This window comes from Neophocaena asiaeorientalis, unplaced genomic scaffold, assembly GCF_003031525.2.
Source record: "Neophocaena asiaeorientalis asiaeorientalis breed wild unplaced genomic scaffold, Neophocaena_asiaeorientalis_V1.1 scaffold93, whole genome shotgun sequence".
Lineage (NCBI taxonomy): Eukaryota > Metazoa > Chordata > Mammalia > Artiodactyla > Phocoenidae > Neophocaena > Neophocaena asiaeorientalis.
The window spans coordinates 2,519,339-2,537,615 of record NW_020174273.1 but is presented as its reverse complement, the minus strand read 5'-3'; the positions used below and the strand labels follow the sequence as shown (position 1 = coordinate 2,537,615).

The 18,277-nt window shown below is 43.3% G+C and overlaps 1 protein-coding gene across 2 annotated transcripts in view; it reads right to left on the bottom strand.

Moving 5' to 3' along the window:
* Positions 1-2,292: 2,292 nt before the first annotated feature.
* NPR3 (natriuretic peptide receptor 3) overlaps positions 2,293-18,277 on the bottom strand; it is a 65,988-nt gene continuing 50,003 nt past the window's right edge. Inside the window, exons 4-8 of one of the 2 annotated variants that reach the window (XM_024755774.1) lie at positions 15,020-15,155; positions 9,332-9,426; positions 7,388-7,523; positions 5,568-5,655; positions 2,293-4,557 (exon numbers count right to left, since the gene is read on the bottom strand). In XM_024755774.1, coding sequence (XP_024611542.1) covers positions 4,446-4,557; positions 5,568-5,655; positions 7,388-7,523; positions 9,332-9,426; positions 15,020-15,155 — 567 coding nt within the window. In that variant the 3' untranslated portion in view covers positions 2,293-4,445. The remainder of the gene's footprint in view (positions 4,558-5,567; positions 5,656-7,387; positions 7,524-9,331; positions 9,427-15,019; positions 15,156-18,277) is intronic. The other variant, XM_024755775.1, reaches the window with a different exon arrangement.

Sequence of the window (18,277 nt, the reverse complement as noted above, 5' to 3'; positions counted from 1 at the left end):
AGTATATGCACATCAGAGGCTTGAACTGCCCTGGGAGCACATGGTCAAGTTAGGTAAGGGTTCTGATCAAAAGCCAGCTACATGCTTACAGCCGGTACCTTGTCCTCTTTCCCCCTGAGGAAGCATGGAGCTTCTACTCACAAGCTGCTACCTGCATGGGCACGATGCTGATGCATCTTTGGAGCCATGGTGGACAGTGGAAAGGGTGTTGGCGGGAGAGGTGGTAAAGATGCTGGCAGCTGGCAACACTACGCTCTTCTGTTTCTTTCGGAAGAACTTGATCTTGATTCTTCTTGCTGGGTGTGTCCCAAGCTTCTTACTGAAGAGGAACTAAATTATAGGTTATGCTATAGTTCTAAAGATCAACTGAAAAAGAAACAGATTCCTCTGAACAGCACCATCTCATTCTCTGTGCTTCCACACTGCCCCCAAAACATACTCCATGTTATTAGTTTCCATTTTTTCTACTGAAGAAGAAACTCAGCTCGTCTTCAGCTTCCTTATGAAGAACTGAACCACACGGCATAACTAAACAAACCCCATGAAATGTAGACCGAGGGACCTGATTTTGGTTGGTGTTTGGCTTTATGACTGTATCCACTCAGGATCTGAATGCTTTGTGTCCCAAGAAACATAGGTACGTGTTCCTTTCAGTTTATAAACACTCCCTTAATACCAGTGGCATAATATTCTATTTGGTCTCCTAAGAGACTTCCACAAACAGCTACTTTATGCTCACTCACAAGAAGGTGGTAAGCCCACTGGACCTACTCCGAATTCCTGTCTCTGTCTGTATAAGGTCTATACAATGGCCTTACTTTCACGATCAACGGCAAATCTCACACTCCCAAAATCCGCGCAAGCAGAAGGAAAGTGGTCAATTAGGGGAGCAAAGGGCACAGGTGCCTTGAATAAGTGAATGATACCAGGAGCATGTGAATAGGGAGAAGTGCCTGACATTCCAAAGCAAAAGACTTTGAATTTACGGAAGAAGAGAAAAGGAGGCATTAACTTTCCCTACCTTCCTCCCCTTCCTCCATTAAATATAGCTTCTGAAGTGTAAAGAACCATTTTAAAGTCTGTGGAACCATGTCTGCGGTTCAGGAAAGGACAAGCTGATGGTTCTTCCAAGAAATGTAGTGTTTACAGGGACTTCCTTGTGGAGCCTGTGGTCATTCTGGGGGAAGCTCCACACTCTACACAGAAAGTTCTTCCTGGATAGAAGTGATCACCTAGAGAAAGCTTTTATTTCTGAGTCCAGAAAAGAAAAAATCTAAGATGATGATGATGACCATAAAAACCTATACTTATTTCCAACACCAAGAGTATACACACAAAAAGTATATACTCATTCTGACCTGTATCAATGTCAGCTTATGTTTGGCCAGATAAGAAAATACTGGTAAAGTATCCCTTTTGAAATCTGAACACCCTGGAGTTCAGGATAATAATTTATGAATGATTTAAGAAATAAAGTCCTATTTATTTTACCATATGATATGTGGCTACTGGTGAAGTTGCCACATGAATAACTAGTTGTCAAACATGTTAGCAGTTAGGAATTTCAATCCCGATTTATAACCTCCGGAAGTCTTAACCCAGGGTAACCTTGGGCCAAACACCTACACTTTTAGCAAAGGTTTCCCAACTTAAGGGAGCTTTAAAAACTTAATAGAGTTTTATAACTCATGTGACAATTTCAAGGAAGAAAGGGTAGCAAACAGACATATAAATAAACAATCTTAAGAACACTAGAATTGCTTTAAGATTGGAAGAGAATGGCGTCCAAATATCAGAAACCTTATGATTTGCTCTACCTTTTTATCTTTGTTTTTTTTTTGTTTTTGTTTTTGTTTTTGTTTTTGCAGTATGCAGGCCTCTCACTGTTGTGGCCTCTCCCTTTGCGGAGCACAGACTCCGGACGCGCAGGCCCAGCGGCCATGGCTCACGGGCCCAGCCGCTCCGCGGCATGTGGGATCCTCCCAGACCGGGGCACGAACCCGTGTCCCCCGCATCGGCAGGCAGACTCTCAACCACTGCGCCACCAGGGGAGCCCTGCTCTACCATTTTTAAAAGACTAAATTCTCACTTAAAATTTTTAAGATTTTACCTGGGAATATAATATTAAGTTTAGAACTATTCCTCTACCTGAAGTAGAAATAAAAGATATTTTCTTTAAAAAGGTTAGCATTAACAGCCCCTATATAAATTCTAGAAAGGTTAGAAATGTTTCTACCCAAAGACTGCAGCCAGGTAAGAGTGTTTTTTCCCTGTAATAAGCACATAGGCTCAAAATTTTAATGTTTTTTTACAAACACAAGATAATAGAGAATGAGTATCTCTAAAATACATGGAAAACATCACCGAAAAACATAAATGAGAGAGAAATAGTCTCTCAACTCACAAAAATAAGATGGATGCAACTCTTCCATTCTGTTTTCACGTTGAGTCCTGAGATGTTACACGCGTCGCTTTCCTGGATTTTACTTCCCAAACTGTCTTCCTGTGTCAGAATTTCTGGCGCTGTCCTCTCTTGCCTGCTTTTTCCATCCTGTTTTGAATTCAGCACTTTTTCATTTGCACCCAGCATGGAGAACTACAACATAGCTCCTTGAGTTGATCAGAGTTCATTCTTTTATCATGTTCTCCAACTGCCTGCGTTCCATTTTTAAACAATAGAGGGGGAACGTGCCTCACGCAGAAATAATCCATTCACTTTGGCTGAAGTAGGAGTGGCGGACGCCTCCAGGGAAGCAAGCTCAGGCCAACTTCCAGGACACGCGGCTCTCACTCGCCCTGCCTCACCTCCACCATTACCAGTGTGAGCCACAGCCTCCATCACTACCTAGGAATTGCTCCAATTCTGGTATTCCCCTATTTTCTTAAACTGCCCCATTTTCCTCCTATAGATGGTCTTTTCTAGACATTAAGATAATTTTAAAAACTATTTTCCAGCTGCTCAAAACATTATTGAGGAAAGACCCTCGTGACGTCATGATAAGATGGTACAGTGATCTGGCAACTTCCCATTCTTCCCTCATTGTCTATTTTCTCCACAAATTATACATGAAAGCGGCAACCTGAGTTTAAACCTATGAGCAGAGTACTAGGCACAAAGTAGAGATTTGGTATATACTTATTCAACCCTGTCCAAATTCCTCATATCCCTACGCCTGTTACATGGGTTACTAGTGGATGACTGCAAGCCTCTCTGGAGTTTACTAAAAGGGAATGTAGTAGCAATTTAGATTCCCTCTTTTAACCAAAATCATCATTGTGAATTCTGGTAAAATGTCATTTATTAAATGTATCGTTTCTGTGCTTACTGTCAAGTTCTAACTCTATAAAGTTCTTCTTGAGAAAAAAGGACCGCCTCCCTTTTATAAAACCTGACTTAATTCTATTAAATTTCATCCTTGGTCTTGACACTCATCACTGGCCAGAACTGGAAGGAGTCTATCCCTAAAACAAGCTGCATTTAAAACAGGTAAATTGATGTATTCCTGTAGAGTCTATAATCTGAATACATTTCCAGATCTCTGTAATTAAAGCAGCAATCCGTATTGGGCTACAGCCACGGGGAAGAGGAAAACAGGGAGAAAAAGAGAGGCATCTTTCATCATTATTGGTTTGTTGTACACTTTACCCATGCTTTTAAAATAGAAGTGAAATTTAATCTTCAAAATGAAAAAATAGACACATTTTCTAATAGTAAAATATAAGATTAAAATACTTAAAAATAAAGTGTTAGTGTGAAATAGGGCTTTTTTATATTAAAAAATGAAACATCTTAGATTTGCCTTTCTTGTATAAATCCTCTTAACTTATTAATAGTTACAACTTTGCAGAGTAGCTTTTATGAGACGCTGAAGGAGACGGGGGGCAGGGGGGGATTCTTTTTCGAGATATGAAGTCAGGACCTGAATGTATACATCGGACAGAGCAGTTTTCAACTTCAGATCTGTCCACCAGCGCTAGAGAAAGGAATGATGTATTTCCTACCTTGAGAGTTTTCATTACATTTTCTTCTTCTTGGGGTTAAATTCTTTTCAAGGATATTCTACTTGTAAAAATTATTTTATTCTAGCTATAAAACATCTCATTTAAGAAAAACACATTTTATAGCCTTGCATAAAATCCCCGCAAAAGCCATCAAGATATGGAGACATCAGACCTTCAAAACATAAATCTGATCATGTGCCCTTGAAATAGTATGAACATTTAACAAAGTGATGTTATATTCTTATATTTGTTTGTCATGAGATGAAAGGCCAGGAGGCATATGGTGATTAATAACAGTTCCTGAGCTTCTAAAGAAATTTTACAACGAAATGATTAACTGCTTAAAAGAATGAGTTTTTCAAGAGCGCCCCTTCTGTTCCATTGATGTCTTTCATCCCATTTATCTCCTTAAAGAATCTCAAGCCAAAAGAATAGGCTTCCTTTTAAGCCACCGAAAAATGGGATCTGATGGAATCTTCCCGTAATTCCCGATGTTTTCCAACGTTGCTTTCTTCTTGCTGGTTTCGCCTCTCAATGGTTATTCTGTATTTCTTCCTGGGTAAAGGGAAAGTGAATGTAGTAATAAAACCTCGCTTGGCTACAAAATACTATGGTTTCTCTTACAAAGAATGCCCTCAAGGGACATCTGGGTTTGGGTTAATAAATGAGAAGTGACACAATATGAAACCCTGGTCAAAGATTAAAGTAGTGTGCCCTAAGGCATTGTGCCCTTATTCAAGGAGGAAAATTGGCCTGCTTTCCCAGACGCCATAGAACAAGCCTTCCCCTTCTTCCCTGGGTGCCTCGTGGGTTAAGTCTTGTCTATTCTGCCACAGAAGCTCTCCCCAGCTCCCAGGATATGCCCTAGATAAAGATCAGATGAAGCGTACAGGAATACAATTGTCCCCACAAAGAGTCACATACACCCGCAGTTACAGTTCCATACAGAAATGAAAAAAATCATGGTCCGCTGACCTAAGAATAAGCCACAAACTCAACCACCAAAGATTGCAGAGGAATGAACAGGTCTCAAGATGCGAAACTATCGGTATCTTCAACACACATAAATATTACAACTTTACAAGACTCGGGGCTTAACCACAGTGGTCACTAAGCATGTGGGTTCTCAAATACTGAGCACAGATGTCCTGAGAGCATAGGCTGCTTGGAGCCACTATGTCCTCTACAGAAGGTGAGCCCAGCACCTGTTTCTAAACTGGAGGAAGCCGGAGACTGGGGAAGTTGATTCTCCCTTTGTCCAGATTCCCTCTCCACTTTCACATGTGGTGGGCGGTAGGAATGGGGTCAGAATATTTGTAAGCCAAAGACAGCAGTGGCTCTGTGGCCCATAGGGGGAGGCAATAGAAACCCTGACCCACTGCCTGGTATGCTAACCCACTGACCACCAAACCAGCATCACACCAAAGGAATGGCTCAGTTCTTCTCACCACATGCTTTTTGGGTAAGAGCAAGATAGGCACAGGTCACAAGGAGGATCGTTCAAAGGCAAGTGGCAAAGGCAATTAAGGGGAGTGAATTTTAAAACCTTGTAAAGTGGTCCTAACCTGAAAAAGTAGAAGGCCATTAGCAAACCAGCTCCTAGTAAGGCTCCCACAACAATTCCTGTCACCGCTGACTCTTCTAGGCCACCTGCTTGAAAAAGAAACAGAGATAATCTGAGTTCATGTTGAGAAATAGCTAGAAATCCCTCATTCTGACGTTTCAGTCATTGAAAACTTTCATTCATTGGAAGGTGTTTCTCAATTTCCCACTTGGGGCAAATTTTCCAATTTTCCTTTCTTTTTGAGAACTATTTTCTAGGGGATCCTGTTCGTTGTTGTGGCAGTGGTAGTTGTGGTTTGGTTTGGGGTTTTGGGGTTTTTTACCAAGTGCAAAGCTTAAAAAGCACTTAAGGGCTTCCCTGGTGGCGCAGTGGTTGAGAGTCTGCCTGCCGATGCAGGGGACACGGGTCCCTGCCCCGGTCCGGGAAGATCCCACATGCCGCGGAGCGGCTGGGCCCGTGAACCATGGCCACTGGGCCTGCGCGTCCGGAGCCTGTGCTCCGCAACAGGAGAGGCCACAACAGTGAGAGGCCTCCAAAAAAAAAAAAAAAAAAAAAAAGCACTTAAGAAAATACTAGATGAATGTTACAAAAAAAAAAAAGTGAGCACAGTGGGAATAAAGCAGGTTCAAGGAGGATTTGAAGAAAACTGGAAACTGAGGTTTTCAGATCTAGCCACACTCTTGAGTTTACAGGCAGAGAAGACAACCATGGAGACCATGGGACTGAGCCGGCTCTTCTCATTTTCAGTGTCACTTGGATGGTGACACTTCCAAGTGCTGGAAGATTTGGTGAGAAAATTCATTGGGTTAATGTTCTGTTTCTAGATGTTCTCTCACCAAAGCCAGAGTTTCATGTCAAAATGTCTTATATAGCTTCATGGAAATGTAACAGTTTGAAACAATCAAGTTCAGTAGTGTCCCAGTTATTATATAAAAACTATAAATAGCGAGCTTGTGTAGAAAGAGTTTAGGACACAGTCTTATATGCATTCGTATTTAATCCTCAGAGCAGTCCTAAGAGTGGGATACATTTCTTTCATTTTATATATGAGAAAACTGAGGCTTAAAGAAATGGAAGGAACGCTCCCGGGTTCACAAAACCAGTAAGTGACAATGGTGGGATTCCAAATCCAGGCCCAATAACTCCAGAGACTGTGTTCTTAACATATTTCTGCCTTACGCCTTCCCGTAATTATTGCATACACACAAATACCTCACAGGTTAAAGACTGTTCCCAGAACATGAGGAGCACACATACATTAGCCTAAAGTGAACAAGTTCCCTGAAAGGTCGATACTCACTTTGCCCTCCCTCAATAGCTTATCAAAGGGTCTCGCTAAAGCAATGGTTTCCAGCCATTTTCCTACTTTTAAGTTCCTTATGAGACCTTCCACTTGCTTCTATATTTATGACAAGGCTGCTCATAAATAACAGGTTTCACACTTATTTGCCAATTTGTAAATTTTCAGGTGCCTAAGGGACACTGGTTCTAAGGGATAAGAGGATAAATACAAACAAAGATGACTAAGTGAGTGACATTTAGTATTTGATATTTTAATCTTCCCTAAAAGTGTAAACTTCAAATACTAAGAAATTATAGTACGAGATGTAAAAATAGGGAGATGCCTTCTACCATTTTGGAAAAGGATGGAAGGGAAGAAGGACCTAGAAACCTCTGCTGAAGGCGGATGCCAGTTTGTGAATTGTTCCCATGGGCTTTACCACATCAGAAACAGGAATCTACACTTTCAGGGCATGACCCCTGCATTATACTGATACCGTAGATGATGAAACACAGAGCGAATTAAGTCTCTAAACTTACATGCTTTGCAAGGAGAGCTGTTTGTGTGCTCCACCATTCTGGTTTCATCTATTCTCAGCTTTAAAGGTCCCCAAGGATATTTGACATTCGGCCGCATTTCAAAACGACCTTCTTTTCCAAAGTAATCACCAATAACCTATATAAAGGCAAAAAATATATACGTATACACACTGAAAGGTCAAAGTTATCTGGTTCCAAAGGAGGCACAGAGTGGGCTCCCCTGTTGTTCACACTGACTACAATGGTGTGTTTCTGAGGACTTTGTAGGTCAAGATTTTCAGGCGCCAACAGTGCTCTAAGGTGAGCATAATTTATGGAAAGCGGGCTCCCCATGGCAGGGAAGATGGTTATACAGAAACAGTAAGCTGGGAAGGCATGGCTTTTCCCTTGCTCATGGGAGAGGGTACTGCTTCTCCCACCTGCCACAGAGCAGCCCACGTGGTCAGCCATCTGTCAGGCCCAAGCTCCTTTCAGGGATGAGTGAGGTCAGGACCCACCTTAAGGGTCCCAGGCTAAGTGGGCCTCACACCACTCAGTTAGCTTGGCATATAATTCAAGCATTAAAGAGTGTCTTCAGGAACTTCCCACTTCACCCTCCTCTGGTTGCAAAACTATTCCCCATCCTGACTTCGGGGGTTACATTCTCCTCTCTGATGAATTTACCCTATTTATACCCCACTTCCAAGCTGAACTCTTTTTCAATTAGTTCCTGTGGCCCGTGAAAAAAATCAGTATTCTTTTATGGGTCAGTTCAAGGTTCACTCTCAGTTTCTGGTTCAACAGCCATTTCTTCAGCTCCCTGAGCCCTGACCTAGAAGTACCTTCGCACCCGGGTTCTCGGGATCCGTTTCCCTTTTGTCTGGGCACCGGCACCCTGCTCCTGAGCGGCCTGTGACGCTCCCTCCCCCTCTCTCTCCTGAAGGAGGCCCAGCAAGCTCTCATAGGCCATTTCATGTCAGAATGAAAAGAATTCTAGATAATCACCAAACTAACAATCACCGGCATGTACTGAGCACATACCAAGTACTTTACACACATGCACTCCTGACTCCTCACCACAACCCTATCTATAATAGATGGTTACTATCCACCTTTTATAGAGGGGGAGACTCGAATATACACGAGACCCAGACCATCGAAGAGTAAAAAACCGTGCAGTAAATGCAGCAAGTGTGGGTCCTGCGGCTCAGCCCCTCCCACAAAGGCCAAGTACGTGTGGACTGAGAGATGCAGGGTCGCAGGAAGTGTGACAGGAGCATCAACTCTGGGTGAGAGCCTTCAGAGAAGCAGAGAGGGAGCCACATTATGGGACCTGAAACACTGCCTATTCCTATAATCTTTATTTATATATTTATCATGTAAAGTTTATACAGTCCTTTTCTAGGTTCCATTTTATCTGGTGTTCAGCACGTGAGGTCAGCAAGGGAGAGATTATGATTTCCTCATTACGGCCGAGGAAGCTGAGGCCAAGAGCTTGACACCCCAGGAAGTGTCAGAAACTCCTCTGTGTGTCCAGGGCACCCTTTTCTCTTCGTGATGCTATCCTGAAACTCCATCATCTTTTGAAATACTAATGCAGGTTGAGTTTGTACCCACCCCCGCCAAAACCAATTTTTTTTTTTCAAATTTTTAGGGAGGAAGTAATACACAATTTCACTTTACGTCTCTCAGCTGATGATGCTGTCCTGTATCTTAGGACTGAGGTGTGATTCTTGGCCACTTGAAAGGTAAGATTTCCCCACTTAGGATAAACGTGGAACAATTTCCTGAAGTCTTCCCTGATACCCTCAACCAGAAGGAAGCCCTCTCTTGGAAACTCCCTGTGTGCAGCTCATTTTTATTTGGAGGCTGCTTTGGGGGCAGCTTTTGGACACCAGGACAAATACATTCCTTGGAATTTCAACAAGCAGAGGAGCGGCTGGGACAGAAGTCCTGTTTGCTTACCTCCTGGGTGCCCGCTTCCGTGTCGGTCATGGCAATCACGGAGAAATCCCCGTACCGGTCTCCGTTGGCATCTATGGACACCTGCCCGGCAATACCTAGAGGATGAGATGGAAAGGACTCCAGTTGGTTACTTAAAATGCCTCTGTCCGCCAACAAAAACAAGAAAATGAATTGACAGGACTTTTTAAAACAAACTCATGCCACAGGGAATCTCATCAAACTCGGAGCATTTTTGTTGGCATTTGAAAAGACATTGTAATTTCATCTGTGTCTGCATTCCTAAATTCTTAACATTTCTCCATTTAAAAATGAAAAGAAAAAGAAACAAATGACCTTCTTTGGGGAATATGTTAAAGAAAAAAAAAAAAGATTAAGGCTAATCCTGAAAGCAGTATGCTTAGCCCAGAGTTTTGTATTAATTTTTTTAAAAAAATGCACAGCGAGAAGTAGAGCTGTAGTACAGTTCCTAGACTTGTCATGGGTTCACGTTATCACTGGGCAAACATTATAAAAGAAAACCCATTCCAGGCCCAGGACTCAGTGAATGTGCTTGCCTGTGGGCTCCTTGGACGCCCAGGAGAGCAAAGGGCCTGCTTCGCAGGTCATGGGAGCCAAGAGCAAAGATGAGCTAGTTTTATCTCACTTGTGTTCATTCATTCATTGTTTTGGGGGTTTTGTTTTTGTCTTCCAGTTTAATGGAGATGTAACTGACATATCTCACCGTGTGAGTTTCAAGTGTACAGCATAAAGGTTTGACTTACAGATACTGTGAAATGAGTTTAACATTCATCATCTCATATAGATACAGTAAAGTATTCATTGTTTATCCAGTGATAACTAGGGGCCAAGTTTAATGCTGAGGCAAAGATGATCTGGACCACAGTGTCTGCTCAAGAGAGAGGCAGCCTGGACAAGGGGTTTATTTGGGTGACGCTGGAATCCAACTGCCGGCATCTGAATCCCAGCTTTCATATTTCTTAGCCTATGACCTTGGGCAAGGATTTAGCCCACTGAGCCTCAGTCTCCAGGACTGTAAAAGAGGCATAATAGTAGCTCCCTGCCAAGAGGCTGCTGAAAAGATTAAGTGAACTAAAATAGGTAAAGTACTTTCAACATGGGTTTAAGAGAAGTCTGTCGTTTCCTTCTTTTGTTATTACTTCTATCGCTATGCCTGGAATCTGGGAGAGGGCATTCTGACTGTGCCCACACCACTCAGAAGAGGAGCTGGCACATCTAGCTGGAGACTCCTGGGGGACTCAGTAAAAGAGAGCAGGTCTTTTATAGGAATGTTGGTGAAGCCTCTGATTGAGACAAGCAACCAGCAGAGTGTGGGAGTGTTCTAGGCAGAAAGGCAGCCCTGTTAGTATTTACAAAGCCACAAAAGCTGAAAGGAACCCAAGGGACGGTGAGGTTTTGGGGGAGGTGGCCCATGTGTATGGAAGGGAACAGTGAGATGTAAAGCTGGAACAGCTGGAACAGGGTGGCCAGAGCATGGAGGGCCTTGAATGCCACACAAAGGATTTGGATTTACTTTGGTTAGCAATGGTGGCTTACAGCAGCTAATCAATAAAAGCAAATACGTATATACTATTAGTCGATATTAAATATGTCTATATTGCAATTTTCATTAACTAAGAGAATTTATATGTCAGCCACATTCTAAGTATTTGTTTGCTTTCAATTTAAACTGTGGCAAAGTTCAGTGTAATTCTTAATTGGCACCTCTACTGATGTGGTTCTCTCCGGAAGTAAGATGAATGTCTGGGAAAAGGGATCCCAAGGGAAAGCTCCATCCTCTAGTTTGGTTTGGAGAGGGCAAGTATTTGGGTTTACTGTCCTCTGGGTTGCTGTTTGAAGGCCCACTGATTTTTCCAGACTTTGGTCTACTTTGCCGGAAACAGAATGGAGCTACTATTCATCTTGATTTCTTTGTCTTCTTAACATAGACTGATTACAAAGGATACACCTATCTCAAGCTAGCTTATCCTTGACAGTCTATACAACTTTTAAGTAATTAATGTCATTTAAATATATATACATTTATCTCCAAACATATTGGCTGTCCAAAACCATATGCCGTTCTGTTCAGAGGTGTTTGTGATGGTGTGTTCTGCTACGTGTTTTGCAGAGTATTTTATAAGGCAAGGTGGCCCTAGTAATCCAAGACCTCACTACACTTTAAGCTATTACAATTCTGCCAAGAAATGGGGTGTGAACCCTCAGGGTGGCCAATTAGCAAGTGAGACTTCACCTGAGAGTATTGTACATAAGGTGAGATCGTCAGGCTGACAGCAGAATTTTCCTGTACATAAGTAATGAGACTTTCCACCCTCATTTCTATTGGCCTGTAGCGGAGCTCAAGGTTTGAGCCACAGTCCTATTTACCTTGTCACTCTGACCTCTCACACAGAGAGGAAATTCAGCTTCTTCCCAGGCCATTTATTGAAAACCTTGAGATTTGGTCATAGGTTTCATGGTAATGAAATCCAAATCTGTCAAATAATGTCCAGAGTATTTTTCCCTTGACAACTTTATGGTCACTTACAGTGACCATTAAAGTTTAAATGGTTTTTAATTTTAGAACAGTTGGGGATTTTTTTATAGTTCTTTTTGGGGGCTACCCTCAGATTGATCATTGTTTAGCAAATAAAATGGGCTCTTCAAACAATTCAATTATCTTTACATTTGGACAATGAGATTCTAAGTTTAGACTGAACTATACAGTTGATTGTTTTGGGACTCATTTCGTATTGCCTGTGTAGACCCAGCCCTAGAATGGAAGCATCAGGTTGGACTATGGGAAAATTTAGTCCATGCCCTCTAAACAAAACTGAGTTCCAGCCATTGTGGGCACCTGCCCTTCCCTTAACAAACTCCCTCTGATGACCAAGAGCAAATGACCACATCGTGTAGTGAGGAGTAACTAGGAACAGGATGTGGCCTACCAAGGTCATGTCCACACATGCCGGTTTCTCAGTGCACAGGACACAACTTCTGGGAAATTTGACTCAGTCCTAATATGTCCCCTGACTTATCCTATTTGATTCCAGCTCCTCAGCTGAAGCAGTCAGAGGTCGAGCAAGATAATCCTGGAGGCTTATTTTATTCGTTCATGTCCTACAATCTGTCCAAAGTGAAAGGAGATGTCACTCTAGTTTTGAGTAAGATGTGACATCCACTGAAACCACCAAGGAGAAATGAAATCCACCAAATGTCACCATAGCTGCTGCCCAGACAACTCTCGCCAGAACTTGACCTCTCTGTACCATCCTACCCTTTCTAATAACCAAGGGCAAGACGAGGCAGTGGAGTGGATGGGAGTCCCAAGGGAAAAAAAAAACACGTGCCCCAAATCTAGCCTTGATAAATACATATAGGCATAACCCCAGTGCATTAAAGGGCTCAAAGGACGAGTTGGCATGATGCAGAACTGAAAGGGTCTTTGTCAGTCATCGGCTAGTCCAGCCCCCTTAGTACTGGTGACAAAGAAGAAGCCCAAAGGACTGAGGTCACAGCCAGTGGCTAGGTTGTGGGTTTCCTGACCTCTGGTCAGTGACCTGTATGGCAGTGGTCCTCAGATGCTACCCACCAGCCTACTACAGTTTATCTTCCTCGGCCCCCAGAAAGCCCCCATCTACAAAAGACTCAAGACAGATCCTGACCCTCGACACCCTCTGGTGGCTTTCCATCTCACTCAGGTGGAAACCCGAGGTCCTCGGTGCAGCTTCCAGGCCCACAGGATCTGGCCCCACTACCTCTGACTCTGGCTACCATCACACCGCGGCTCACATACTGCTGCAGCCACACCGGCCTCCTTGCTCTTACGGCGGCCCTCGGCACTCTCCTGCCAGATACACTCAGGGTCTCTGCGTTTGCTGCTGCCTCTGGAATATTCTCTCCTAATCATCTACATAATTTCTTTCACTACTCTGAGGTCTCTACTCAACCACCACTTATCAGAAAGACCTTCCCGGACAACTCTATTTAAATTAGCAGTCCTACCACAGCCCTCCCATCACTTTCCAGACCCCTAACCTGCTTTACTTTATAGCCTCTGAAGTGGTGTATTTATTCGTTTATCGCCAGTCCCCCTACTACCATGGAAGCTCAGTTGATTGCAGGGAATTTCTTTAGTTCACCGCTGAATCCTCAGCACCTTGACCGGCGCCTGGCACATAGTAAGTGCTCAAGAATATCTGATGAACGAATGAATGAGTGAATCTGAAGTTGATATCTGCAGGGCTCCAGCAGCTGGATCAGTCTCATATTAAGTCTCATGTTCATTTTTTTTTTTTTTTGACTGATGGGGAGGTGAGAGGAAACTAGCACTCCACATGCTGTTAGCAAGAATATGGACTGGTAGACCTTTCTGGAAGATATTTGGCAATACCTAATGCACTTTAAAAGGTACCAACATACTTTTGGACCCAGATAGGCCATGACTGAGAATGTTCCCTATTGGATGTACTCACAAAAATTCATCAAGATGTGTAAGATCATAATAGCATTTTGCATAATAGCAAAAACTGTAAACAACTGAAGTGCCCATCCATGGGAGACTGGTTAAAGAAATACTTGTACAGCCAAACCATGGAAAAATATGGAACCATCATTTAAAAATGTGCTGAATCTATGAGTGCTCATATGGAAAATTCTTCTACTTGACATACAAGTGAAAAAGCTAAGATGAAGAACGGCATTCATAGTATGACCCTTTTGTGTCAATTTTTTAGATAAGATATACAAATGCATATGTGCTGGCAGAAGGCATAAAATATCTTTAGGCTGAATCATAGGAAATTGTTAATAGTGATTACACTGGGGACAGGGGACTAGGGTGTGAAGGGAAAACTTTCACTTTTCATTTTGTGCATTTTTGTAGCATTCAAATTTTCCAGCCAAGAATGGTCTCATTCTTGTACAATGTCTAAATGTCAACGGAGATTGCTTGAGTGATGAGATGACGAGCGATTTTTTTGTTGTCGTTGTTCTTATACTTCTCTGTTCTTAAGCAACAGCTGGTATTCACCATTTTAAAAAATAAAATACAAGCAGAGAGCTCAAATGGACCTGCTTATCATCTCAAACCTCCCAGTTTTGAACAGAGGAATGTATATCTGGGATTATTCCTTTTAAAACTGATCACAGGGCTTCCCTGGTGGCGCAGTGGTTGAGAGTCCGCCTGCCGATGCAGGGGACGCGGGTTCGTGCCCCGGTCCGGGAAGATCCCACATGCCGCGGAGCGGCTGGGCCCGTGAGCCGTGGCCGCTGAGCCTGCGCTTCCGGAGCCTGTGCTCCACAACGGGAGAGGCCGCAACAGTGAGAGGCCCGCGTACCACCAAAAAAAAAAAAAAAACTGATCACATAACTCTTCACAAACTGATTATTTGTTGTGAATGAGGCTTGTGATTAATTTTAAGAAGCCTAGAGTTGTCATCTAGTAATCAGGAGACAAGGCACTTCCTATTTCAGTGGGACTCTTTCAAAGCACTTTCACAAGCTTTATCTCATTTAATTTTCACAACAAGCCTGTGAAGTGGGTTGATCTTGACTTATTATCCTTCTTCTACAGCTGAGAAATGTAAGACACTGGCAAGGTCCCAAGGTTGTAAGAGAGAAAAACAGAACCAGGAAAGAAGCAGCTTGATCAGCTTCAGAGTGTTGCTGCCTTGTAGACTGAAACCTCACCTTCAAATGTTCTGTTCCAAGTCTGCTGGATAATTTTCCCTCCATCCTTCTTACTGTAACCAGCTCTGAGTACTTCATGTAAAGCCAGGACGTAGAGGAGGATGGCATCGTGGAATCCTTCAACAAACATGTTAACCTGGAAAGGAAAGCCCAGCTGGGTGAGCCCAGACAACAAATGACTCACATTCGGGAATAATGTGGGCAAATCCAAGTGGTTAACAAGTTAGACTCGAGGCCCGTAAGCGATGGCAGAGGTGTGCAAAAGAGTAGCTAACAAGACTCATGCCACAATTTTCCTGGCACTGGCTTAGTCAGGAAAACCCTTCCCCCGTTTGGGAGTTTGGAGAGCAGACAAGATATTACAGAAGTCAAGAACATTGTACCTGTGGGCCAGGTTAAGTATTCCAGGTGCATCAGCCTTTGCCCATAGATGCCTCTGCACACGTGCCCTCCTTCTTCCCACATCTGCTCTCTACCTCAAGCCAACTAGAGTCCAAGACCCTGAGGTCTTCTCCATCTTCACCAGCCCCTGTGATCTCCATGCTCTGAATGTGGAGCATGGCTAAAAAAACAGTAGGGATCCATTCATTCATATTCAAATACTACCGAACTCCTAGTAGAGCGCAAAGGGGGCAAAGAGAAATGGATGCTGCCATCCCTGCCTGCCCAGCATTTCTGTCCTCTCCTCTACCAGCATCAACATCTCAGTTTCTCTTTCCAATTTGTGTTCTGAGTAGTTCCAGGGCATCTGACCACTCCCTACCTCCAGTCCCTGCCAAGCTCCAAGGACAAGAATGGAAACAGGCCATTGGTTTATCTCAGTTGAGTCCTGGCTCAAGTAAGATAGCCCTTGCGCTCAGAAACATACAACTTCACGTGAAACTGGAGAAGTCACTTAATCCTTCAGAGCCTTGTGTCCTTCTATAAGCACCATTTGGCAAGTTCTGATACCACATTTAAACCCACTGTAACGTTCATTGAACATGAACTGAACAAATACAATCTTGAAACACTTAGTAGCTTACAGATTAGGTATAAGAGTATCCCCAAATTCCAGCCTTCTTATTTCAGAAGAAAGCATCAAGAATGGAATTCCGTGCAGCAGAGTGAATTGGGCATCCCACAGACAACCACGGTGAGGCATTGAGAGAGGCATTCCTGCCCCAGTCGTGGAAAGAGACCCCGGAGGAAGAGAGCCACCTGGTTCAAATACACAAACATTCACAGAAGACATGGCTCAACGTCCAGTTCTTCTTGGCCTCATCCCACCCTGAAGGACAATAAGTCCTGTTTGCATCAGAGGAGCGAATATCTCAGAATTGCCAAAGCCTAGTGCTGAGAGGCAGGCTAGAATAATGGTTAAAGAGCCTGGGCTCGCCACCCAGCTCTGCCACTTCCTGGCTGTGCTTTTGCACCACTCTGGGTCTCAGTTTTCCCCATCTGGAAAATGAGGAAAATATTCGTGCCTATCTCAAGGGGTTGCTGTCATGTTTAAGTGAACTAACAGATGTAAAATATGTAAAAGTCAGCACTCCCTGTTAGTTTTTGTTGTTATTGTCTAGAGACAGAGAATTATAAACCTAGGAATCCTGCTTAGCTTCTAATTCCTAATAGCAGTGTTCAAAAAATAAGGGATCTAATTACTATTACAACATATCTTATTGACCCACTTTACACTTAATGGAAACTAAGCCTCCTTGTTCATGCTTTCATATTCCAAACAGTTCTCTTCCACAAAGTCACGTCCTTAATTCCACCCAACTGTGATGGGTGCAGCCCAAGCTAGTCAATTCCACTGACCCTCTGGGAGAGGCAGAGGACAGAAGAGTATGGTTTACAGGAGACCCCTCAGTTAGCTGCTAGACCCAGAGTCTAATCCTGGCCCTGACATGTTAGTTGATCTCTCTAGTCTTCAATATCCTTATCGACTAAATGTGAGTTTAGTATCTACTCATCTCATAGAGCTCTTCTGGGGATTAAATGAACGAGTGCATGTAAAACATCTAACACAGCTCTTGGGACTGTGAAAGCAAATGGTAGACATTAGCTCTTACTGTTAGCCATCAAGTCTCAGAGTCATTATTTTTTTAGGCAAAGCAGAATGGTGTAGAAATAAAATCTATTAGTCAAAGATAATTTTCTGCTGATTGCGCTATGCTAATTCAATTTTCCAGAGGAATATGAAATGTTCACTTAGGCCACGAAGTCATCATGGCTTGAGAAAGTAGCATGCTGATGGGTTAATGAGTTTTAACGAGTGGACTGTAGCTGTGTAACTTAATCCTCAGGCCACAATAAAAACGATTTTTTCAAAAGATCAATCTTCCCTTTGATAACTGTATAAAAACCACCCTGCTACAGAGGGAAGCATCATAGAATCGTGGAATATGGGAAACATAAGATGCCTTTGAAAAGCCCTGGTCCGATCCACTCCTTACTTTGAGAACCTAAAGGCATCGCTCACCTGCCATCTCCCTGCATTCTGTAAGTGAGAGTTGTTCCATCTACAGTCCTTGTTCTGAGGGTGTCTAAGACAGCCCCTACTTAGACTGTGAAGTACCAGCTGCTGGACATCACCTGTCCACCTTTCTCCCTCCTCTTTCTCAAAATCCTAACCCTGGGCCGCCACGCTGCCACTGGCCACCCAAAGCACAGGACACGTGTCCCAGCACCACCCTCTGTCTGGCTCTTGAGCTCCCTTCCTTCTTGATACGCCCTCTGAGCTGCACCCTCTACAATCAGGATGGGAAGAATAATTATCTGGCTGAAAAACATGAACTTGGATTACTTCTGTCCTAGCAGGCTTAATGGTAGAAGAGAATAGATAGGCTCTCAATACCTGCCCGCGTCCAAAAACTCATTTTATCTGGGTTTGCAAATGAAACGCAAAATTTACCTTCTTTTCTCTCAAATTGGCTGAGTGTCTCCCTCTCCTGCCAAAATTAGCAGGAGAGCTGCTGGCCCCCACTGAGGTTCACTCACACCCCAGCCCGCTGCGGGGGACGTTTCATAACACCTACCTCATAGGACCTCAAGCCAGAAGCAAGACCCCAGAGACCGTCTTTTCTCGAGGAGAACATTCTCACATCCACACGTGTTTTTTAATGGGAGGAAAGCCCATTAGCACATTATAGACACTGAAAATTGGAAGTGCCAATTTTTTTAAAAAATGAGGGAGAAAAATAAATCCAGAGTATTAAGTTGCCTTTGGAACACTTTCCGCTGGCCCCCAGGCTGAAAGGAATGAGGACATCTGGT